The sequence below is a fragment of the Lipophrys pholis genome (assembly GCF_963383615.2).
Source record: "Lipophrys pholis genome assembly, chromosome: 1".
NCBI classification, from domain to species: Eukaryota; Metazoa; Chordata; class Actinopteri; order Blenniiformes; family Blenniidae; genus Lipophrys; species Lipophrys pholis.
Genome location: NC_137635.1, coordinates 18,246,950 through 18,271,030, shown reverse-complemented (window position 1 = coordinate 18,271,030; position 24,081 = coordinate 18,246,950). Strand labels below are relative to the sequence as shown.

At 43.2% G+C, this 24,081-nt stretch overlaps 3 protein-coding genes and 1 long non-coding RNA gene across 4 annotated transcripts; 2 read left to right on the top strand and 2 right to left on the bottom strand.

Annotated features, from left to right (window-relative positions):
• Window positions 1-687: 687 nt before the first annotated feature.
• On the top strand, window positions 688-3,307 carry LOC308108570 (tripartite motif-containing protein 16-like). The gene has a single exon (XM_080461643.1). It carries the CDS (start codon window positions 719-721, stop codon window positions 2,393-2,395), a length of 1,677 nt encoding a protein of 558 aa, XP_080317769.1. The 5' UTR covers window positions 688-718; the 3' UTR covers window positions 2,396-3,307.
• A 279-nt stretch (window positions 3,308-3,586) lies between these two features.
• On the bottom strand, window positions 3,587-6,769 carry LOC308120944 (VPS35 endosomal protein-sorting factor-like; the record flags this gene model as incomplete). The annotated part of the gene is made up of 3 exons (XM_080481897.1): window positions 3,587-3,930; window positions 5,226-5,395; window positions 6,730-6,769. The coding sequence occupies 3 exons, from the start codon at window positions 6,767-6,769 to the stop codon at window positions 3,832-3,834; spliced, it is 309 nt and encodes a 102-aa protein (XP_080338023.1). The 3' UTR covers window positions 3,587-3,831.
• A 2,347-nt stretch (window positions 6,770-9,116) lies between these two features.
• LOC308120936 (uncharacterized protein) lies at window positions 9,117-24,070 on the top strand (the record flags this gene model as incomplete). Its single annotated transcript, XM_080481884.1, has 2 exons — window positions 9,117-10,796; window positions 22,592-24,070. Exons 1-2 carry the CDS (start codon window positions 9,123-9,125, stop codon window positions 24,068-24,070), a joined length of 3,153 nt encoding a protein of 1,050 aa, XP_080338010.1. The 5' UTR covers window positions 9,117-9,122.
• Window positions 16,606-19,548, bottom strand: LOC308108577. Its single transcript, XR_013935287.1, has 3 exons — window positions 19,486-19,548; window positions 18,244-18,393; window positions 16,606-16,949 (listed from the first exon to the last, which is right to left on the bottom strand). It is a non-coding gene; the product is annotated as an uncharacterized lncRNA (long non-coding RNA).
• Window positions 24,071-24,081: the final 11 nt, after the last annotated feature.

Below are 24,081 nucleotides of genomic sequence, written 5' to 3'. Positions count from 1 at the left end.
AGAAACACAGAAGAAGCTGGACTCTAGAAATGTTCTTGTACCTTGTTCACTAAGATAAGTAAAGAGGGAACGTAAGTTTGAGATGTTGTGCAGTTATTTCAGCCACGAAGCAACAGAGCACAAATCAATGAAAACTGCCAAAGTAAGCAAAGCAAAAAAAAAACAACTAATTATTTAATAAAAGTCATTTAAGCAGCTCAAACAAAATGTACAATATGTAAACAAGCTTTGTTTTAAATGTTTGTAGTTCTAAATCGTAGAGATAATCCTTTATAAATAACCTAACAGACATCCATCCATCTTCTATACAGCTTTATCCAGTTCAGGGTCGCAGGGTGCTGCAGCTGAGTTTTTGAACTGAAAACTAAAAATCTACAACTTGATCAGCTTCATCTTTAATTAAAAAAAAAAAGATTTTGGAATTGATTGAGCAATATCATTTATGTCATGTATTGTAACTGTGAAGTTATATACATGTTTGTTCTGTGTAATTACATGATTCAATCCAGACTGAAGTTAAACTAATGAGCTCCACCCCTCCACATAGAACCTTGTTCCCTCCCCTTCAGATCTCTTTGGAAGGCGGAACCATCAGAGGTGGGGAGCAGCAGCTGATAGGCTCCAGGCATTGAACAAACACATGACGTGGAGATCACTTCTCAAAGCAGTTTCTCTTGTCAGGAAGTGAAACTAACAGTCGGAGCCACAGAGAGGAGAAATGGCGCAGAAAGGAGTTGAGCTGGACAGAGAGAGCTTCTCTTGTTCCATCTGTCTGGATCTCCTGAAGGAGCCGGTGACTATTCCCTGTGGACACAGCTACTGCATGAAGTGTATTCAAAGCTGCTGGGGTGACGAGGATGAGGAGAAAGTCCACAGCTGCCCTCAGTGCAGGCAGACGTTCCCAGCCAGGCCTGTCCTGGTGAAAAGCACCATGTTGGCAGTTTTAGTGGAGGAGCTGAAGAGGAGCGGACTTCAAGCTGCTCCTGCTGATCACTGCTATGCTGGAGCTGAAGATGTGGCCTGTGACGTCTGCACTGGAAGGAAACTGAAAGCTTCCAAGTCCTGTTTGGTGTGTGTGGCCTCTTTCTGTGAGCAGCACCTTCAGCCTCATTATGATGCAGCTGCATTGAAGAAGCACAAGCTGGTGAATCCCTCCAAGAAGCTGCAGGAGAACATGTGCTCTCGTCACGATGAGGTGATGAAGATGTTCTGCCGCACTGATCAGCAGTGTATCTGTTTTCTCTGCTCCGTGGACGAACACAAAGGCCACGACATCGTGTCAGCTGCAGCAGAAAGGAGGGAGAGGCAGAGGGGGCTGGAGGAGAGTCGACAGATCATCCAGCAGAGGATCCAGGACGCAGAGAAAGACGTGAAGCTGCTGGAACAGGAGGTGAAGAACCTGGACGTCTCTGCTGATCAGACAGTGGAGGACTGTGAGAAGATCTTCAGCCAGCTGATCCGTCTCATCCGGGAGAGAAGCAGAGATGTGGAGCAGCAGGTCAGATCCCAGCAGCAAACACAGGCGAGTCGAGTGCGAGAGCTTCAGGAGAAGCTGGAGCAGGAGATCGCTGAGCTGAAGAGGAAAGACGAGCAGCTGGAGCAGCTGGAACACACAGAGGACCACAAGCACTTCCTGCTCAGCTTCCCCTCACTGTCTGCTCTCAGTCAGTCCACACACTCCTCCAGCTTCCAGACGGCTCCTCTCAGATACTTTGAGGACGTGACAGCAGCTGTGTCAGAAGTCCCAAAGAAACTACAGGACGTCCTGAGTGAGACGTGGACAAACATCTCACTGAGAGTGACTGAAGTGGATGTTTTACTGCCTCAACCAGAGCCAACGACCAGAGCTGCTTTCCTCAAATACTCTCGTAAACTCACACTGGATCCAAACACAGCAAACACCCAGCTGCTACTGTCAGAGGGAAACAGAAAAGTCACATTAATGAAGAATGAACAGCCTTATTCTCAACATCCAGACAGATTCACTTCATATTATCAGGTTCTGAGTAGAGAGAGTCTGACTGGACGTTGTTACTGGGAGGTGGAGAGGAGAGGAGGCATTCGTGTAGCAGTCTCATACAAAAATATCAGCAGAGAAGGCTGGGCTGAAAGTTTATTTGGTTCTAATGACAAATCATGGGCTTTACTTTGTTCTGACAGCGGCTCTAGTTTTTATCACAACAACGCTAAAACTCCAGTGTCAGGCCGTCCTTCCTCCAGAGTGGGAGTGTACCTGGATCACACAGCAGGTATTCTGTCCTTCTACAGCGTCTCTGAAACCATGACTCTCCTCCACAGAGTCCAGACCACATTCACTCAGCCGCTCCTCGCTGGAGTGGGGATTGATGATTGGTCCTTCTCTGGAAGCAGTGCAGAGTTCATGAGACTGAAATAGACTGAGGTCACAACAGGTGCAGTGATTTGCTTTTATTTTGTAGTTTTCTTTCTACACTGCACACAGATCAGGTGTCAATCAAACAGCCATCATCAACACTTGTTCATCTTTTCTTCTTCTGCTGATGTTTGTTTCTGCAGCTTCTCCACACTGAAGTTGTCTCTCACAGCTTTGTCACAGAAACATGAACAGAGATTCATTTCTTTGTGTTTTAGAAACTTTTCATCAAGTCTGGATGCAAAGAGGGTTTTTGTTTTGAGTTGTGATGTTGTTTGATGCAGATAAACTCCAGAGGAGGCGTCACGTTGGTGCAGTGTGGAGCTCTGTTGTTAAAGTTTGAATCCGCTTTTGTTTTGTCAGTCATCTTGTGTGAGGTGTAATCTGTTAATCTGAAAGCAGCAACATGTACAAATGGGGGAATAGTTGGTCATTTTCATAGTTTTATTTCTTTATTTGAAACTACAATTATTTCTATTTTGATGCAGGTAGTAGATTTTTGTTGTGATCTCTGGATGATTTGGATTCTTGTTTGTTTTCATGACATTTGCATTTGATCATGTCTTTGATTTATATCTTGTAGTGTATCTGTGTTTTCCCTCGGCTGTAGTGTGTGTGTGTGTGTGTGTGTGTGTGTGTGTGTGTGTGTGTGTGTGTGTGTGTGCGTGTGAGAGACTCGGGGTGAGGGATTAACATAATTGCTTGAAAAATGTATTATTGAATATAATTTTCATAAACTTGTTCAGAGAGAAACTGATTAGTCTTTTTATAAAGGTTAATAAATGTGATTTGTAAATCTTTGGAATCATTTCCTAAAAGTCCAATAAGGAAGGTCTGATGATAGTTGATGAAATGTACTTTTCTGTACTGATTGATCAAACACGGATTGAATAAAAAAGTGTTTCCAGACCGTTGACTTTTTAACATTAGTCTATATATTGTTGTTGTTTCGACAGAAAACATGAAGGAATGTTTGAAGAGTGAAGAAAATGACCAGAAGCTTGAATTCCATTAATCAAAAAGCACTTAGTTGTTATTTAATCTTTCAGCTTATTTAATGTGAGAAAGCAATGACGTTTTCTTGGTTGAGCCATAAAGCTTCTTCTCTTTTCTCCTGAAACACACAAGGACAAACCCTCGACTCGGAGTTTCATAAAACTAGTTTGAAAAGATTGACTCTCCAACAACTTCAAACAATTCTTAGTTTCTTTAATCAAAGTTTATTTCTTGACCAGAATGAAAGGGACTGGAAACGGTTTCAAAATGCTTCAATGTTGAACAAAATCAGCCGTTTTGTGGCTGCAATTAGTTTATTATTCATCACAATCTCAACTAAGTGTGTGAATCTGTCAAACCTAAAAGGGCTCTGAAACATTTCTTCAAGATAATTTGTGTTTTTATGGACACGACATTTCTCCAAACGGCCAGACGGTCGGTGTTCAGGTGCGGGACTGTAGCGCCAGCCTCTGGACTGTGTCCGACAGGTGAGCCGTGTCAGGCTGCTGAGCCTGATGCTTGATGGACTCCAGAGTCCGAACCTGAAGCACAAAGAGACCAGAACACCGTCGGTCCACAGTCAAAGAGATCAGGCTTCAGCAGCGAGTCAAATACATTGAAAACGTTCTCCTGCAGATTGAAAGCAACGAGGCAGTCGTATGAAACACTCTGGATGTGGATTTATACGGGAAAACTGATTCAACTCAACAGAAGTCCTGAGAAGATCTGGGACATGGTGTGTTGAGCTGCAGTGTCTGGTGTCCTCAGTCGGTTGGGAGAGAAATAAACATCTCCACTAAACTACAATACAGTGGAAATCTCACATTTTTCATATGATTTAACCCTCGAGAGCTCACCAGTCCATCGCAGGCAAACACGGAGCAATCTCATCCGTCTAAGTTCATCAGATTTCATCAACTTCTTCCTAAAAGTCAGTTGTTTCACTGTTTGACTTAAGACTGCAGATGTTTAGCTCAGATTGCCCGTCTTTCCTGGCGCAAGACATCAAGGAACTGTTCCAGCCGGATTTATTTTCGTTCACAAGAAAGCGTGTTTCTTCAAATGGAAATAACCTCCAGCTGTATGAATCAATAATAATGGCGCAGATAAATGAAGAGTAAAGTAAAACAGCCACCATTTGTGGCTTTCACTGCATATTATGGTGCAAAAGAGTTTTATCTTCTCTTATTTAGACACCAATTATCAAAAATTATCTTGTTACTAAAAGGGCAAACCTTCTAAACCCAGCATGGAAAAACACTGCTCAAAATTGCAAAAATTGCTTCAAATCCATGAGAAAATGTGGAAAGTGAGGAACACTTAAAAAGGCTCAAAATGGTTCAAACAGTTGAAAATCCTGCTTTGAAAAAGCAGTCACATCTACTAAAAACTATTAAAAGTCGAAAAAGATGAACATGTTTTGTGGATTTTATTTGGTGGAAAGTGACAAAAAGTACTTTTCAAAAGTATGTCACACCCAAATATCACACAACATACAAAACATAAAGATCCAAATAAAAGAAACTGGTGTCGTCAGAAAGCTCAAACAATGTTTGTTTGTTGGAGAATTGAACTTTTTGAAAGGAAAACTTGAACTGAACTCTCCTGACTTCTGCTCTTTTGTTTGGTTGCATTTTGTGAACTGTTCTTAAAACATAGCGATTCATTAATGAGACCTGGAGCCCCCTGCAGCGACTCAACAGCACTGCCGGATGTGGGGGAAAAAGGTTGCCATTACAGGACCAGACCGACGTGTGGAGAGGACGGTACTTTCTGGACTATAAGTGAGGTAAGCATGGCTGAGCTGCTGGACAGAAGAAGTGAAACACCAACTCACAGACATCGGAGTCTCGCAGTGTCCGTGTTTGTGGCTGAGGTTCCACAAGTTGACGACCAGCTGGCTCAGCTTGTTGTTCCTCAGCTCACCGTGAGCCAGCAGGACGCCGAACAAGGAGAAGGCCAAGGCGCTTTGGCGCCGTGTGCTTTGCTGCAGGACGGAGGGGAAAACTTGCAAAGGACTCAAAGAAGCACAGTTTCACTGCATCGCTGAAGAATTGACCCATCAAATCTGGATCACATGTTGGTGTGTAAGATTCTATCCTGCGAGTATAAAATACCAGCAGAAGTTTGGTTTCAACATGTAACTGCTGACTAAATATTCTAGGCAGTGAAACAAACAGACTTTATAAGCTTCAGGAACATATTGAATTGTATCTGAGATATAGAAGAAGAGGTAGGATCAAATAAGCTTTGCTTCTTCCTTCCTTTGACTGGTGAGCCCTTAGGACAGGGGTGTCCAACTCAGGTCCTGGAGGGCCAAGCCCTGCATGTTTTCCATGTCTCCCTTCTTCAACACACGTGAATGTCATGATGGTGCCATCACCGAGTTCAACACAACGCCTGATAACGAGCTGCTCACTGCAATCAGCTGTGTTGAAGCAGGGAGACATGGAGAACATGCAGGGCTCGCCCTCCCCAGGAACTGAGTTTGACACCCCTGCCTTAAGAAGTAGGAGCAGTATTGTCATACCTCTGTTTGTGTCGTATCTGGTGACCAATGGCACTTCTGTGTGTATTGATAAGCAGACTGTATCATCACGTGCTGAACAGAATCAGAGTGTTTGCCTCTGCAACAATTCACTAACCAAGTAAATAAAGTACAACAGTGAAGAGTTTGAGAATGTCTGGGAAAAAAACCTAAACCGTCTCCTGTTTGTTTATTCCCATCATGTTGTGTGTTTCTATCGCTGCTACCTGCAGCTTTACAACACCAGGAATATTAATAGGAGCCCCCGGAACTGTGAGCAGTTACAGCAAAGAGGCATCTTCTGCATCCAGGTGGGAAGATCTTAAGATGTTGGGAAGAATCACAGCAGGTAAAAGTGATAAACATGAAGGCCTCATGTCATGTTTAGGTTATTAAGTCTGTAAGATGAACTGAAGTAAAACAAGTTTTATGTACAGAGTACTTTATATACAATAAAATGCAGCACAAAGTGCACACACACCTACCACCATAAAAATCGGATTATAAAGACAAATACTGGCAAAGTTAACAAAGCTCATTGGCGGCACTCACCTTTTCCTCCTCCAGATTAAACTTCTATTAAAAAGGCCCCGACATTCAGAACAGAGCTGCCTGGATCCTGATGAGAGCAAATATGAACACTTCACGTCCATTCTTCAGTTGCTTCACCGGCTCTCCATCTCAGCAACAATGAGTCAGAGAAATCAACATTATTAATGATCCAACTTCGTTGAATGTTCGTGCAGCTCGCCATTGTTAGTCTTTATAGCATATTGCATGTGTTTGTGGTTTTATTACAAAAATAAACAACTACGATTCTTCAGAGTGCAGGGGAATTGGCAGCCTTTTATCATCTTGGATATTAAGTGACATTTAAATCCTGTTTTTTATTTATGCTTGCTTTTTTCACTTTTCCTACACGTGGAACTTTGAGATTTTCTTTTACAAAAGGTAAAGTTCTTTATGAAAATGATTATCATCAATTGAAAGATGTGGCTGAGCACCAGAACCAGAGAGGAAACACGATCAAATCCATGGGGGCCCTCAGTAACAGAACCCCGGACCACCCGGGGGCCAAACAAGAAGCCTGGTCAGACCCTGTGATGGAGCGGCTGCATCAGCAACGGGGCAACAACACACGCACGCGCTCGCCCGCACTCCGCCCCTGCTGTTACGCAGGCAGCGGAGACCCTCGGTCAGTGAAAGCGCAGTGACACTTGAACTCATACACACACATACACACCCTGCGTAGCAGACTGCACACCACGATACACGCCCACGATACACGCCACACTCATTTCCTCATTCCCCTCCGTATTTCTCATGACATCATTCACTGAATTCATCTTTCGTTCCCCACCTGTGAGCATAGTCAGCCAGGGGTGCACACCTGGACTGGAAATGTTTTACCCGTGCAAACATTCAAACATCCTCACGCGCACACAACACTTACCGGTGACATGACGCCCGGGAGCTGGTGACAGGCAAGACGGGGTGGAGTTAACCCGGGTTTATAACAAAGCCTGAGCGCGACTTTAGGGTCATGTGATCATTTGGTGTTTTGTTTAATTATTAATTTTTGTTTATAAGGGGAATTATTTCATGACTTTATTTGGAAAATGTTTTTGTTCATTTTAGTAGAAAAATGAAGTGTCCTAAAGTAGGATGTGATTATTATTGGTTTTATGAAATCATGATTGGTGAAGATGACTCAATCACACCCCTGGGAGGAGTGTAACAGTATAAAAGCAGTGGGCAAAGCTTCAGAAGGGAGTCATTCCTTGAAGTTGCACTGTGGAGCAACACCACTCAGACTAGAACTGTTTTTTTCAAACCCCCCAGCTAAAGGAAGAGCTGGGATCAGCTTATGTTTTTCTGTTCTTGTTGTAAATATTTTTCTCACTGTAAATAACGAGCACCGGCACTGTTTGGGGACAATAAAAGAAAAAGTCGACTTGCCACTTGGAGTTGCTGTGGTTGTTGTTTGAACGGGAGCGCACCCCGCCACAGACCCGTGCAGGGGAAGAGCCCAGACCGCCAGAAGGCCATGGCAGGACCAGGACCTCCCACCTCACCAGGGCAGAGCGGACCCCGAGCCAGCGTCACCCGGAACAGAACCAGCAGCCCCCTCCCCGGTGCAGGGGGCTCCGACTGAGGAAACACTGGAGTCCAAAGAAAACTCCAGCACAATAAACCAAAATATTACCAATGTTGTCAAAGGTGTCACTGGAAATAATGTGAGAATGTAAAAACAGTTTTGTAAAAAGATCAAATAAATGAGGACCATGCCAAAAAGTAAGAACAAAAATAAATACCGGTAGTTTGAAACTATGAAATGACTAAACAGCTCAACTGGATAAAAATGAGTCAAAGAGCATGTGGAATACTGAATATTAAGGCTGTTAATATAATGTAAACATGTTACAAGGTTTTCCCAGTAGAGGGCGACCTTCCCTAATGTTACCTACTGAAAGCTACGTTCAGAGTTAGAAACACAGAAGAAGCTGGACTCTAGAAATGTTCTTGTACCTTGTTCACTAAGATAAGTAAAGAGGGAACGTAAGTTTGAGATGTTGTGCAGTTATTTCAGCCACGAAGCAACAGAGCACAAATCAATGAAAACTGCCAAAATAAGCAAAGCAAAAAAAAAAACAGCTAATTATTTAATAAAAGTCATTTAACCAGCTCAAACAAAATGTACAATATGTAAACAAGCTTTGTTTTAAATGTTTGTAGTTCTAAATCGTAGAGATAATCCTTTATAAATAACCTAACAGACATCCATCCATCTTCTATACAGCTTTATCCAGTTCAGGGTCGCAGGGTGCTGCAGCTGAGGTTTTGAACTGAAAACTAAAAATCTACAACTTGATCAGCTTCATCTTTAATTAAAAAAAAAAAGATTTTGGAATTGATTGAGCAATATCATTTATATCATGTATTGTTACTGTGAAGTTATATACATGTTTGTTCTGTGTAATTACATGATTCAATCCAGACTGAAGTTAAACTAATGAGCTCCACCCCTCCACATAGAACCTTGTTCCCTCCCCTTCAGATCTCTTTGGAAGGCGGAACCATCAGAGGTGGGGAGCAGCAGCTGATAGGCTCCAGGCATTGAACAAACACATGACGTGGAGATCACTTCTCAAAGCAGTTTCTCTTGTCAGGAAGTGAAACTAACAGTCGGAGCCACAGAGAGGAGAAATGGCGCAGAAAGGAGTTGAGCTGGACAGAGAGAGCTTCTCTTGTTCCATCTGTCTGGATCTCCTGAAGGAGCCGGTGACTATTCCCTGTGGACACAGCTACTGCATGAAGTGTATTCAAAGCTGCTGGGGTGACGAGGATGAGGAGAAAGTCCACAGCTGCCCTCAGTGCAGGCAGACGTTCCCAGCCAGGCCTGTCCTGGTGAAAAGCACCATGTTGGCAGTTTTAGTGGAGGAGCTGAAGAGGAGCGGACTTCAAGCTGCTCCTGCTGATCACTGCTATGCTGGAGCTGAAGATGTGGCCTGTGACGTCTGCACTGGAAGGAAACTGAAAGCTTCCAAGTCCTGTTTGGTGTGTGTGGCCTCTTTCTGTGAGCAGCACCTTCAGCCTCATTATGATGCAGCTGCATTCAAGAAGCACAAGCTGGTGGATCCCTCCAAGAAGCTGCAGGAGAACATGTGCTCTCGTCACGATGAGGTGATGAAGATGTTCTGCCGCACTGATCAGCAGTGTATCTGTTTTCTCTGCTCCGTGGACGAACACAAAGGCCACGACATCGTGTCAGCTGCAGCAGAAAGGAGGGAGAGGCAGAGGGGGCTGGAGGAGAGTCGACAGATCATCCAGCAGAGGATCCAGGACGCAGAGAAAGACGTGAAGCTGCTGGAACAGGAGGTGAAGAACCTGGACGTCTCTGCTGATCAGACAGTGGAGGACTGTGAGAAGATCTTCAGCCAGCTGATCCGTCTCATCCAGGAGAGAAGCAGAGATGTGGAGCAGCAGGTCAGATCCCAGCAGCAAACACAGGCGAGTCGAGTGCGAGAGCTTCAGGAGAAGCTGGAGCAGGAGATCGCTGAGCTGAAGAGGAAAGACGAGCAGCTGGAGCAGCTGGAACACACAGAGGACCACAAGCACTTCCTGCTCAGCTTCCCCTCACTGTCTGCTCTCAGTCAGTCCACACACTCCTCCAGCTTCCAGACGGCTCCTCTCAGATACTTTGAGGACGTGACAGCAGCTGTGTCAGAAGTCCCAAAGAAACTACAGGACGTCCTGAGTGAGACGTGGACAAACATCTCACTGAGAGTGACTGAAGTGGATGTTTTACCGCCTCAACCAGAGCCAACGACCAGAGCTGCTTTCCTCAAATACTCTCGTGAACTCACACTGGATCCAAACACAGCAAACACCTGGCTGCTACTGTCAGAGGGAAACAGAAAAGTCACATTAATGAAGAATAAACAGCCTTATTCTCAACATCCAGACAGATTCACTTCACAGTGGCAGGTTCTGAGTAGAGAGAGTCTGACTGGACGTTGTTACTGGGAGGTGGAGAGGAGAGGAGGCATTAGTGTAGCAGTCTCATACAAAAATATCAGCAGAGAAGGCAGGGCTGAAAGTTCATTTGGTTATAATGACAAATCATGGGCTTTACTTTGTTCTGACAGCAGCTCTAGTTTTTATCACAAGAAAGCTAAAACTCCAGTGTCAGGCCGTCCTTCCTCCAGAGTGGGAGTGTACCTGGATCACACAGCAGGTATTCTGTCCTTCTACAGCGTCTCTGAAACCATGACTCTCCTCCACAGAGTCCAGACCACATTCACTCAGCCGCTCCTCGCTGGAGTCTGGTTTGATGATTGGTTCTCCTCTGCAAGCAGTGCAGAGTTCATGAGACTGAAATAGACTGAGGTCACATCAGGTGCAGTGATTTGCTTTTATTTTGTAGATTTTTGTTGTGATCTCTGGATGATTTGGATTCTTGTTTGTTTTCATGACATTTGCATGTGATCATGTCTTTGATTTATATCTTGTAGTGTGTCTGTGTTTTCCCTCGGCTGTAGTGTGTGTGTGTGTGTGTGTGTGTGTGAGAGAGACTCGGGGTGAGGGATTAACATAATTGTTTGAAAAATGTATTATTGAATATAATTTTCATAAACTTGTTCAGAGAGAAACTGATTAGTCTTTTTATAAAGGTTAATAAATGTGATTTGTAAATCTTTGGAATCATTTCCTAAAAGTCCAATAAGGAAGGTCTGATGATAGTTGATGAAATGTACTTTTCTGTACTGATTGATCAAACACTGACTGAATAAAAAAAGTGTTTCCAGACTTTTTAACATTAGTCTATATATTGTTGTTTAGACAGAAAACATGAAGGAATGTTTGAAGAGTGAAGAAAATGACCAGAAGCTTGAATTCCATTAATCAAAAAGCACTTAGTTGTTATTTAATCTTTCAGATCATTTTTTTTTATTTACATTTTTTTATTATTTTTCCACAAACAAAATACAATTATATATACATATCAATGCTTGTATAAAACTCTTCAAACCCATGTAAGACATGTTTTCATATGCAGCAACCTTTGACAGTTCAGCAGTCCATTCATCAAATGGGGGAGTTCCTGGGGATTTCCAGTGTCTGAGCAGAATTTGTTTTCCAATCATGATCACAGTCTGTGTCCAGTCCTTCAGTGCATTAGGCAAGTTCAGCAAAATCCAAGTGTACACCTGATACATTTTGTATAAAATGATGTATTCTCATCCAGAACAATTGAATTTGTGGACAAGACCACAGCACATGTATCAAAGAACCATCAAAGTGTTTACATTTCCAACATAAGTTGAATCTAGCAACCCCATTCTAAATAATCTACTTGGTGTCCAATAAAAGCGGTGTAATATTTTAAACTGCGTTAGCCTCACTCTTAGGTCTCTGGATAAAGTACGACCATTGGCACATATTTTTGCCCATTCCTGGTCATCAAAAGAAATCCCTAAATCTTTTTCCCATACCCATTTCAGAGAGGCCATGTTTTTATTCTCATAGAGGCTGAACAACAACTTGTAATATTTTGAAGCCCCCCCCAAATATCTTAAAAATTGCATTTACTGGATCTGCAGTCTGTGGGGCCTGATAGTGTGAACTAAACACTCCTTTCGAAGCATGACAAATCTGAAAGTACTTCCACATGTGGTTCCTGCCCAGCCCATATTGTTGTGATAGATCCTCGAATGATTTAATTATATTCCCACTGTACAGGTCCCCCATAGTGCCAATCCCTTTATCCAACCATTCGGTCCATAAGAAGGAAACTTTATTAATACAAACTTTTGGATTCAGCCAAATACTCGATGTACAATTTAGATAAGGGTCAACATCTACAATCTTTAGAATTTTTTTCCACATCTCCTGAAGATGTGATATAATAGGGTGGAATTTGTCACCATTCCTAATTTTGCTTGACAGACAGTTTATTAGTGGTAAAGGTGCTGCTGCAGATTGCTCTATGGAGTGCCATGGTGGGGCCCTTTCTGGAGGCAATGCCCAATGTGCACGGTGTCTCAAGCTGTATGCATAGTAATAAAAGAGTAGTCTTGGAAGTCCCAGGCCCCCTCTTTCTACAGGCTGTTGAAGTTTCCCAAGATGCATTCGTGGGCGCTTACCATTCCAGAGAAAATCTTTACAAATAATATCAAATTTATTGAAATAACTTAGAGGGATCTGTAGGGGGAGAGAATGTAGCAGATAGTTGAGTTTTGGAATTGAATTCATTTTAAGTGCATTAACCTTACCCCAGAGAGACAAGGACAATGATGACCAGCGTTTCACATCGACAGAGATTTTTTGCATCAGTGGGTCAAAGTTCACTTTAATAAGATCATCCAGATGAGGAGGAAACAGAATGCCAAGATATTGTAAACCCCGCCTAGGCCGGGAGAAATTACCCTCCTGAAACAATGCTGTGGGACAAAACTTTGTCAGTGGCAGGGCCTCTGATTTTGCCCAGTTAACTTTATACCCTGAAAATTTGGAGAATGAGTTAATTATATTAAGCACTGAAGGAATAGATACCCGAGGATCTGATACAAACAGCAAAATATCGTCCGCGTATAACATCAATTTATGAATAGATCCCTCGATGTCAATTCCGCAAAAGTTCTCATCCTGTGGGATCGCTGCTGCTAGTGGTTCTAATACTAAGCTAAACAAACCCGGGCTGAGTGGTGAGCCTTGGCGGGTTGCCCTGCTTAGTCTAAAGTAAGGAGAAATATATCCATTTGTTTGAACTGCGGCCTCTGGTTGACAGTATAATAATTGTATCCACCTGATAAATATCCCGCCAGATCCCAAAATTTCCAGTAATTTAAACATATACCCCCACTCGACCCGATCAAAAGCTTTTTCAGCATCAAGCGAAATAGCAGCCATTGGAGAGTCCAAGTCTGAAACTGCCCACATAACATCAATAAACCTTCTTATATTGTCTGATGAGTTTCGTTTATTAATGAACCCCACCTGGTCTCTATGTATTAGAGAGGTGATAACTTTGTCTAATCGATTGGCTAACATTTTTGACAATATCTTGGCGTCCAGAGATATCAGAGAAATAGGAAATAGGCCGATAATTTTTGCACTCATTTGGGTCTTTGTCTTTTTTCACAATAAGGGTAATCAGAGCTTGAGATAGCGTTTGAGGTAGTTCCCCTCTCTCAAATGATTCCATGTACATATCATATAATAGAGGAGTCAACTCGGTCACATAACATTTAAAAAATTCTGCCGTATACCCATCAGGGCCTGGAGCTTTATCATTTGGTAAGCCTTTAATAACCCTCACAATTTCCCCCTGAGTTATTGGTGAATCAAGATCTTTCTTTTGTTCTTCGGATAATTTTGGTCGGTCTAATTTCTCAAAAAATTCTTTCATATTCTCATCCTCATTACTACAGTCCGACGTATACAGCTCCCTATAGAAATCTTTAAAGGTATTATTGATATCAATAGATTTAGTGAGGAGGTCTCCTCCTGGATTTTGGATTGCAGGGATCAGTGAAGATAGTTCCCTCTGTTTTAAGCCATGAGCTAACAATTTGCCCATTTTGTCCCCAAATTCAAAGTATTTTTGTCTCATCCTAAAAAGAAAAAACTCTACTTTCTGAGACAGGATACAGTTATATTCATATTTTAGTTTAGTTAATTCTCTGAGACCATTAGTATTGAAGCACCTTTTCAAACCAGCTTCCAATTTCTTAATTTTGCTTTCAAGTTCCGTCTGCTTTATAATATTTTTCTTTTTCTTATGTGACGCATATTCTAGACAAACCCTCTTACCACTGCCTTAAGAGCCTCCCAAGCTACTCCAGCGGAGGGCGCAGTGGTAACATTTTCGGCAATGTAAGTTAATATGACCCCTCAACGCCTCCCTGAATTCAACTTCTTGCAGTAAAGAAGAATTGAACCTCCATCTTGGCATTCGAATCTTCTCAATAACAGGAAGCATCTCGAGCACCACTGGGGCATGATCTGATATCAAGATACTCCCAACTGAGCATGTAATGACCGACTTCAAAAGAGATTTGGAAATCAGATAGAAATCTATACGAGAGAAGGTCTTATGAGGAGCAGAGAAGAATGTGTAATCTCTGTTGGTTGGTTTAAAGTTCTCCACACATCAATTAATCCCAAATTCTCACACATACTTTTGACTGTCTGTGCAGCTTTCTTGCTCCTACACCTCACTAAGCTACTTTGGTCCAGAATTGGATCCATCACTAAGTTAAAATCTCCTCCATTTACAATTTGATAATTTCCCATTTGTTGAATTTTAGCCTCCAGCTCTCCAAAGAAATCTGGCTCATCCCCATTTAGAGCCTAAATATTGACTAATGTAACCAGTTGAGACTGTATTTCCGACAAAATTATAATTACCCTACCTTCTGTATCCTTAAATACCTTAATACATTTAAACTGCAGTTTTTTATTAATTAGAACTATAACTCCCCTACTCTGACCCGAGCCCCCACTACTATACACATGACCAACCCAATCTCTGCATAATTTATCCGACTCTGACCCGGATAAATGTGTTTCCTGCATAAATACTATATCATACTGTTTGGACTTCAGTACTGACATAATTTTCTTCCGCTTATTTAAATGCCCGAGTCCCTTTACATTCCAGGAGGTGAAATGCACGTTATTTATTCTAGATGACATATAGACAGATTACAAAAGAAAAGAACCAGGTACACATACACAAAGCCATATTTCCTATCCTATTTCAAAACTGTAACATTGGTCTCCCCCTCTAACCCCCTCCCCCCAACTAAAAAAACAAGGCGCATTAACCTGAACTCTGCGCCTAATAGGAACAACACAGCACACCTGTCGGACCGTGATCCGTCGATTGAGTGACTCACCCATCACCTCCACCAGCATATACTTTGGAACAGTCCACAACCAACCAAATTTAGCAATTATTATCATGTGATACTCTGCCTGTAACGGCCAGCGCTATTAACCAAGTAATTTCTGCACAGTTAGACTCACGTGAAGTTCAAATGTCACTGAGCTTCCATTTTTTCAATGAAGCCCATCGCTCGTTTCGGGTCTTTAAAGCTCTTGTGGCCCCCGCTGCACTCGATCCAAAGGGTGGCGGGGAACAGCAACGCAAACTTTACATTTCGAGTATGAAGGATCTTCTTGCACTCCCTGAAATGCTCCCGTTTCGCCTGAGTGGCTCTCGCAAAATCAGGAAAAATCATGATCCGCTTGCCTTCCCACCGCAGCTCTCCTTTACTCCGTGCCGCTCCAGAACCAGCTCCCTCTCCCCCGACCTCAGGAACCGGACCAGGATTGTGCGCGGTCTCTCCCCGGGGCTTGGCCGCGGTGCGGGGGCTCGATGGGCCCGTTAATCTCCGGTAGCTTCACGGTGTTTTCCCAGCCGAGAACCGATTGTAAAAACCTGCCAACAAACTCCGTCAGGTCTCCAGATTCGCTGCCTTCTGGTATTCCCACAAACCGGAGATTATTACGCCTGCTGCGGTTTTCTAGATCCTCGAGGTTGTTGCGAAGATCGTCCAACTCAGCCCTGGTAGCCACTGGGTTAGCTTCCAAGGATGTTTTCATCGTCTTGTCCACGTCCTCCAGCCACTCCACCCTCTTCTCCACGTCGGTCACTCGCGTAATAAGTGAAGACAACTTCCCTTCCACCGACATCGTGGTGCGCCGGATATCATCCAGGCTGGCCAGGTCAGTTGAAATCTTCTGCAGCGCAGTGAAAATATTTGCGATGTCTTGAGCAAATTGCTGCGGTTCGGGACACGTGGCCCCGACATCGCCGCCATCTTGGGATGTTGTTTGAGCCCGCAAATGCTTTTTAATATCTCCACTGGTCGCGCTCTTCTTTGGTTTCGACATCCTCGTGCAGTTATGCAGTCTTCTGGCACGCTACATCCGTTGGTTCGTGGTCGTGGACAAAATTTTCAGGATAAATTAAACACTGCTTGACGGAGCGTTTTACCTAGGCAGCCATCTTGCCAATCGTGTCACGTGACTCAGCTCATTTAATGTGAGAAAGCAATGAAGTTTTCTTGGTTGAGCCATAAAGCTTCTTCTCTTTTCTCCTGAAACACACAAGGACAAACCCTCGACTCGGAGTTTCATAAAACTAGTATGAAAAGATTGACTCTCCAACAACTTCAAACAATTCTTAGTTTCTTTAATCAAAGTTTATTTCTTGACCAGAATGAAAGGGACTGGAAACGGTTTCAAAATGCTTCAATGTTGAACAAAATCAGCCGTTTTGTGGCTGCAATTAGTTTATTATTCATCACAATCTCAACTAAGTGTGTGAATCTGTCAAACCTAAAAGGGCTCTGAAACATTTCTTCAAGATAATTTGTGTTTTTATGGACACGACATTTCTCCAAACGGCCAGACGGCCGGTGTTCAGGTGCGGGACTGTAGCGCCAGCCTCTGGACTGTGTCCGACAGGTGAGCCGTGTCAGGCTGCTGAGCCTGATGCTTGATGGACTCCAGAGTCCGAACCTGAAGCACAAAGAGACCAGAACACCGTCGGTCCACAGTCAAAGAGATCAGGCTTCAGCAGCGAGTCAAATACATTGAAAACGTTCTCCTGCAGATTGAAAGCAACGAGGCAGTCGTATGAAACACTCTGGATGTGGATTTATACGGGAAAACTGATTCAACTCAACAGAAGTCCTGAGAAGATCTGGGACATGGTGTGTTGAGCTGCAGTGTCTGGTGTCCTCAGTCGGTTGGGAGAGAAATAAACATCTCCACTAAACTACAATACAGTGGAAATCTCACATTTTTCATATGATTTAACCCTCGAGAGGTCACCAGTCCATCGCAGGCAAACACGGAGCAATCTCATCCATCTAAGTTCATCAGATTTCATCAACTTCTTCCTAAAAGTCAGTTGTTTCACTGTTTGACTTAAGACTGCAGATGTTTAGCTCAGATTGCCCGTCTTTCCTGGCGCAAGACATCAAGGAACTGTTCCAGCCGGATTTCTTTTCGTTCACAAGAAAGCGTGTTTCTTCAAATGGAAATAACCTCCAGCTGTATGAATCAATAATAATGGCGCAGATAAATGAAGAGTAAAGTAAAACAGCCACCATTTGTGGCTTTCACTGCATATTATGGTGCGAAAGAGTTTTATCTTCTCTTATTTAGACACCAATTATCAAAAATTATCTTGTTACTAAAAGGGCAAACCTTCTAAACCCAGCATGGAAAAACACTGCTCAAAATTGCAAAAATTGCTTCAAATCCATGAGAAAATGTGGAAAGTGAGGAACACTTAAAAAGGCTCAAAATGGTTCAAACAGTTGAAAATCCTGCTTTGAAAAAGCAGTCACATCTACTAAAAACTATTAAAAGTTGAAAAAGATGAACATGTTTTGTGGATTTTATTTGGTGGAAAGTGACAAAAAGTACTTTTCAAAAGCATGTCACACCCAAATATCACACAACATACAAAACATAAAGATCCAAATAAAAGAAACTGGTGTCGTCAGAAAGCTCAAAAAATGTTTGTTTGTTGGAGAATTGAACTTTTTGAAAGGAAAACTTGAACTGAACTCTCCTCACTTCTGCTCTTTTGTTTGGTTGCATTTTGTGAACTGTTCTTAAAACATAGCGATTCATTAATGAGACCTGGAGCCCCCTGCAGCGACTCAACAGCACTACCGGATGTGGGGAAAAAGGTTGCCATTACAGGACCAGACCGACGTGTGGAGAGGACGGTACTTTCTGGACTATAAGTGAGGTAAGCATGGCTGAGCTGCTGGACAGAAGAAGTGAAACACCAACTCACAGACATCGGAGTCTCGCAGTGTCCGTGTTTGTGGCTGAGGTTCCACAAGTTGACGACCAGCTGGCTCAGCTTGTTGTTCCTCAGCTCACCGTGAGCCAGCAGGACGCCGAACAAGGAGAAGGCCAAGGCGCTTTGGCGCCGTGTGCTTTGCTGCAGGACGGAGGAGAAAACATGCAAAGGACTCAAAGAAGCACAGTTTCACTGCATCGCTGAAGAATTGACCCATCAAATCTGGATCACATGTTGGTGTGTAAGATTCTATCCTGCGAGTATAAAATACCAGCAGAAGTTTGGTTTCAACATGTAACTGCTGACTAAATATTCTAGGCAGTGAAACAAACAGACTTTATAAGCTTCAGGAACATATTGAATTGTATCTGAGATATAGAAGAAGAGGTAGGATCAAATAAGCTTTGCTTCTTCCTTCCTTTGACTGGTGAGCCCTTAGGACAGGGGTGTCCAACTCAGGTCCTGGAGGGCCAAGCCCTGCATGTTTTCCATGTCTCCCTTCTTCAACACACGTGAATGTCATGATGGTGCCATCACCGAGTTCAACAGAACGTCTGATAACGAGCTGCTCACTGCAATCAGCTGTGTTGAAGCAGGGAGACATGGAGAACATGCAGGGCTCGCCCTCCCCAGGAACTGAGTTTGACACCCCTGCCTTAAGAAGTAGGAGCAGTATTGTCATACCTCTGTTTGTGTCGTATCTGGTGACCAATGGCACTTCTGTGTGTATTGATAAGCAGACTGTATCATCACGTGCTGAACAGAATCAGAGTGTTTGCCTCTGCAACAATTCACTAACCGAGTAAATAAAGTACAACAGTGAAGAGTTTGAGAATGTCTGGGAAAAAAACCTAAACCGTCTCCTGTTTGTTTATTACCATCATGTTGTGTGTTTCTATCGCTGCTACCTGCAGCTTTACAACACCAGAAATATTAATAGGAGCCCCCGGAACTGTGAGCAGTTACAGCAAAGAGGCATCTTCTGCATCCAGGTGGGAAGATCTTAAGATGTTGGGAAGAATCACAGGAGGTAAAAGTGATAAACATGAAGGCCTCATGTCATGTTTAGGTTATTAAGTCTGTAAGATGAACTGAAGTAAAACAAGTTTTATGTACAGAGTACTTTATATACAATAAAATGCAGCACAAAGTGCACACACACCTACCACCATAAAAATCGGATTATAAAGACAAATACTGGCAAAGTTAACAAAGCTCATTGGCGGCACTCACCTTTTCCTCCTCCAGATTAAACTTCTATTAAAAAGGCCCCGACATTCAGAACAGAGCTGCCTGGATCCTGATGACAGCAAATATGAACACATCACATCCGTTCTTCAGTTGCTTCACCGGCTCTCCATCTCAGCAACAATGAGTCAGAGAAATCAACATTATTAATGATCCAACTTCGTTGAATGTTCGTGCAGCTCGCCATTGTTAGTCTTTATAGCATATTGCATGTGTTTGTGGTTTTATTACAAAAATAAACAACTACGATTCTTCAGAGTGCAGGGGAATTGGCAGCCTTTTATCATCTTGGATATTAAGTGACATTTAAATCCTATAACGGCCCTTGGGTTGAAAGAACAAGACGCTGGAGTCTCGACTGATGCTTCTCAATGCCCCTTTTATTTCGCAGTTGAGCAAAGCTGAGCACCGTGAAAACTACAAGACAATACAAAATACTAGTGATTTAATTAAAAATTCTCATACAGTGCAAACAATTCATAAACATACTTTATTTAACCATTTCAATTTTGTAAAACCAGACACAAGTAACTGTCAATCTTTAATATTGTACCATTCATTAAACCTTAATATTAAATAAATAAACGGAGTAAATAAATGCAACAACTGTATTTAAAGATGAGACAACACAACCCGCTTCACCTGCAGTAAGAGGTCAAATAAGATACTGCATTACGTACCTCATTCCGCGCACCAAGGGCGTTAGAAAAAAGGAGTCTTTCATAGTGTAGGGGACTTGTCTTGGACTTGTAGATGCACCACTATTTGAAAGCGCCACGACTTGTAGATGCACCACTTTCACGAATCACGCTGCCTCTGAGCGCACTGCTCTTGTTTGACAGCTCGCTCTGACAGCTCGATCTGAAGGCTCGCGCTGGCTGCTCCTCCCATTACTTTCCATACCAGGAAAAAACGCCGCTCGACACCCCCTTTATTCTGCCTGCACAGGTAAGAGTGCCGCTGGGTCCTCAACCCCATGCAGTTTAGGCGCTCCGACAAGGAATCCTGATGCCCAGTGGAAGCTACAGGTAACTGCAGGGATGAGTTGTCTCAAACACACCAAATCAATTGTCCAAATGACATCCAATACGAAAACAGTGCCCACGACTCCCAACAAGGGAGCCGAGGGTCAGTCACACTGACATTCCGTCAGAATTTGGACTCCAGGTACAGGAAACCCGATGGCGAGCCACCTAAGGATCCATTGAACTGTGTGTGAGTCCTGAAAAGCAAACCCCCTTTTTCTGGAGGTTCTGTGGGTTCATCAAAACCTGGTATTTCTCCACACTTCTCTGCAACCTGCAGCGGTCTGGGAAACACAGGATTCATGCATGAAGGAAAAGAGACAATTGATTGTTCAGTCGTTTGCAAAATTAGTTTGAGTTGTGATTTAAATATTTTTAATTTTTTTCAATCATACATGAAATGCAAAATGGTGTTAAATGAACTATGGTTGTAATTTCTGTGCAAAAACTGAAATGGTTAATAATTGAAACGAACCTTAATCAACTGGAATTAGAATTTTGGAACTAAAGAAATGAACTAAAATTCCAAATAAACCATGAGTTAACTCGAATAATAGAAAGGGAAAGACAAACCTTGAATTTAAATAACCTAATCCAAGTGCAACTAGTATCTCAAAGCCCTAAAGGGCTATTCCTCTAAAAAAGGGAAGTGGAACTTGTTCATTGTATGTCAACTGTCTGTTAATTACATGTCAACTGTTGTTAATTGTATGTCAACTGTTTCTGTTTTAATTTTATAAACTTAAGCCGGCAAAAATTAAAATTATTCTCTGGTCTGTGGTCATTGAAGTATGTGGTACTCATTACTGCTCCAGTAGTCGAACCTAGCACTGACCCTAGTAATGATATAGGCACTGTAATGACTCCAGAAGTGTTACAAAGCTCATTACAAAAATGATTATTATCAATGGAAAGATGTGGCTGAGCACCAGAACCAGAGAGGAAACACGATCAAATCCATGGGGGCCCTCAGTAACAGAACCCCGGACCACCCGGGGGCCAAACAAGAAGCCTGGTCAGACCCGTGCAGGGGAAGAGCCCAGACCGCCAGAAGGCCATGGCAGGACCAGGACCTCCCACCTCACCAGGGCAGAGCGGACCCCGAGCCAGCGTCACCCGGGACAGAACCAGGAGCCCCCTCCCCGGTGCAGGGGGCTCCGACTGAGGAAACACTGGAGTCCAAAGAAAAGTCCAGCACAATAAACCAAAATATTACCAATGTTGTCAAAGGTGTCACTGGAAATAATGTGAGAATGTAAAAACAGTTTGTAAAAAGATCAAATAAATGAGGACCATGCCAAAAAGTAAGAACAAAAATAAATACCGGTAGTTTGAAACTATGTAATGACTAAACAGCTCAACTGGATAAAAATGAGTCAAAGAGCATGTGGAATACTGAATATTAAGGCTGTTAATATAATGTAAACATGTTACAAGGTTTGCCCAGTAGAGGGCGACCTTCCCTAATGTTACCTACTGAAAGCTACGTTCAGAGTTAGAAACACAGAAGAAGCTGGACTCTAGAAATGTTCTTGTACCTTGTTCACTAAGATAAGTAAAGAGGGAACGTAAGTTTGAGATGTTGTGCAGTTATTTCAGCCACGAAGCAACAGAGCACAAATCAATGAAAACTGCCAAAATAAGCAAAGCAAAAAAAAAAACAGCTAATTATTTAATAAAAGTCATTTAACCAGCTCAAACAAAATGTACAATATGTAAACAAGCTTTGTTTTAAATGTTTGTAGTTCTAAATCGTAGAGATAATCCTTTATAAATAACCTAACAGACATCCATCCATCTTCTATACAGCTTTATCCAGTTCAGGGTCGCAGGGTGCTGCAGCTGAGTTTTTGAACTGAAAACTAAAAATCTACAACTTGATCAGCTTCATCTTTAATTAAGAAAAAAAGATTTTTGAATTGATTGAGCAATATCATTTATATCATGTATTGTTACTGTGAAGTTATATACATGTTTGTTCTGTGTAATTACATGATTCAATCCAGACTGAAGTTAAACTAATGAGCTCCACCCCTCCACATAGAACCTTGTTCCCTCCCCTTCAGATCTCTTTGGAAGGCGGAACCATCAGAGGTGGGGAGCAGCTGAAGAGGAGCGGACTTCAAGCTGCTCCTGCTGATCACTGCTATGCTGGAGCTGAAGATGTGGCCTGTGACGTCTGCACTGGAAGGAAACTGAAAGCTTCCAAGTCCTGTTTGGTGTGTGTGGCCTCTTTCTGTGAGCAGCACCTTCAGCCTCATTATGATGCAGCTGCATTGAAGAAGCACAAGCTGGTGGATCCCTCCAAGAAGCTGCAGGAGAACATGTGCTCTCGTCACGATGAGGTGATGAAGATGTTCTGCCGCACTGATCAGCAGTGTATCTGTTTTCTCTGCTCCGTGGACGAACACAAAGGCCACGACATCGTGTCAGCTGCAGCAGAAAGGAGGGAGAGGCAGAGGGGGCTGGAGGAGAGTCGACAGATCATCCAGCAGAGGATCCAGGACGCAGAGAAAGACGTGAAGCTGCTGGAACAGGAGGTGAAGAACCTGGACGTCTCTGCTGATCAGACAGTGGAGGACTGTGAGAAGATCTTCAGCCAGCTGATCCGTCTCATCCAGGAGAGAAGCAGAGATGTGGAGCAGCAGGTCAGATCCCAGCAGCAAACACAGGCGAGTCGAGTGCGAGAGCTTCAGGAGAAGCTGGAGCAGGAGATCGCTGAGCTGAAGAGGAAAGACGAGCAGCTGGAGCAGCTGGAACACACAGAGGACCACAAGCACTTCCTGCTCAGCTTCCCCTCACTGTCTGCTCTCAGTCAGTCCACACACTCCTCCAGCTTCCAGACGGCTCCTCTCAGATACTTTGAGGACGTGACAGCAGCTGTGTCAGAAGTCCCAAAGAAACTACAGGACGTCCTGAGTGAGACGTGGACAAACATCTCACTGAGAGTGACTGAAGTGGATGTTTTACTGCCTCAACCAGAGCCAACGACCAGAGCTGCTTTCCTCAAATACTCTCGTGAACTCACACTGGATCCAAACACAGCAAACACCCGGCTGCTACTGTCAGAGGGAAACAGAAAAGTCACATTAATGAAGAATGAACAGCCTTCTTCTCAACATCCAGACAGATTCACTTTATATTTTCAGGTTCTGAGTAGAGAGAGTCTGACTGGACGTTGTTACTGGGAGGTGGAGAGGAGAGGAGACATTTGTGTAGCAGTCTCATACAAAAATATCAGCAGAGAAGGCGGGGCTGAAACTTTATTTGGTTATAATGACAAATCATGGGCTTTACTTTGTTCTGACAGCGGCTCTAGTTTTTATCACAACGATGCTGAAACTCCAGTGTCAGGCCGTCCTTCCTCCAGAGTGGGAGTGTACCTGGATCACACAGCAGGTATTCTGTCCTTCTACAGCGTCTCTGAAACCATGACTCTCCTCCGCAGAGTCCAGACCACATTCACTCAGCCGCTCCTCGCTGGAGTCTGGATTTATGGTTGGTCCTTCTCTGGAAGCAGTGCAGAGTTCATGAGACTGAAATAGACTGAGGTCAC

Coding starts and splice junctions, on each gene's coding strand:
- LOC308108570 (XM_080461643.1), top strand. CDS start 719: ATGGCGCAGAAAGGAGTTGAGCTGGACAGAGAGAGCTTCTCTTGTTCC.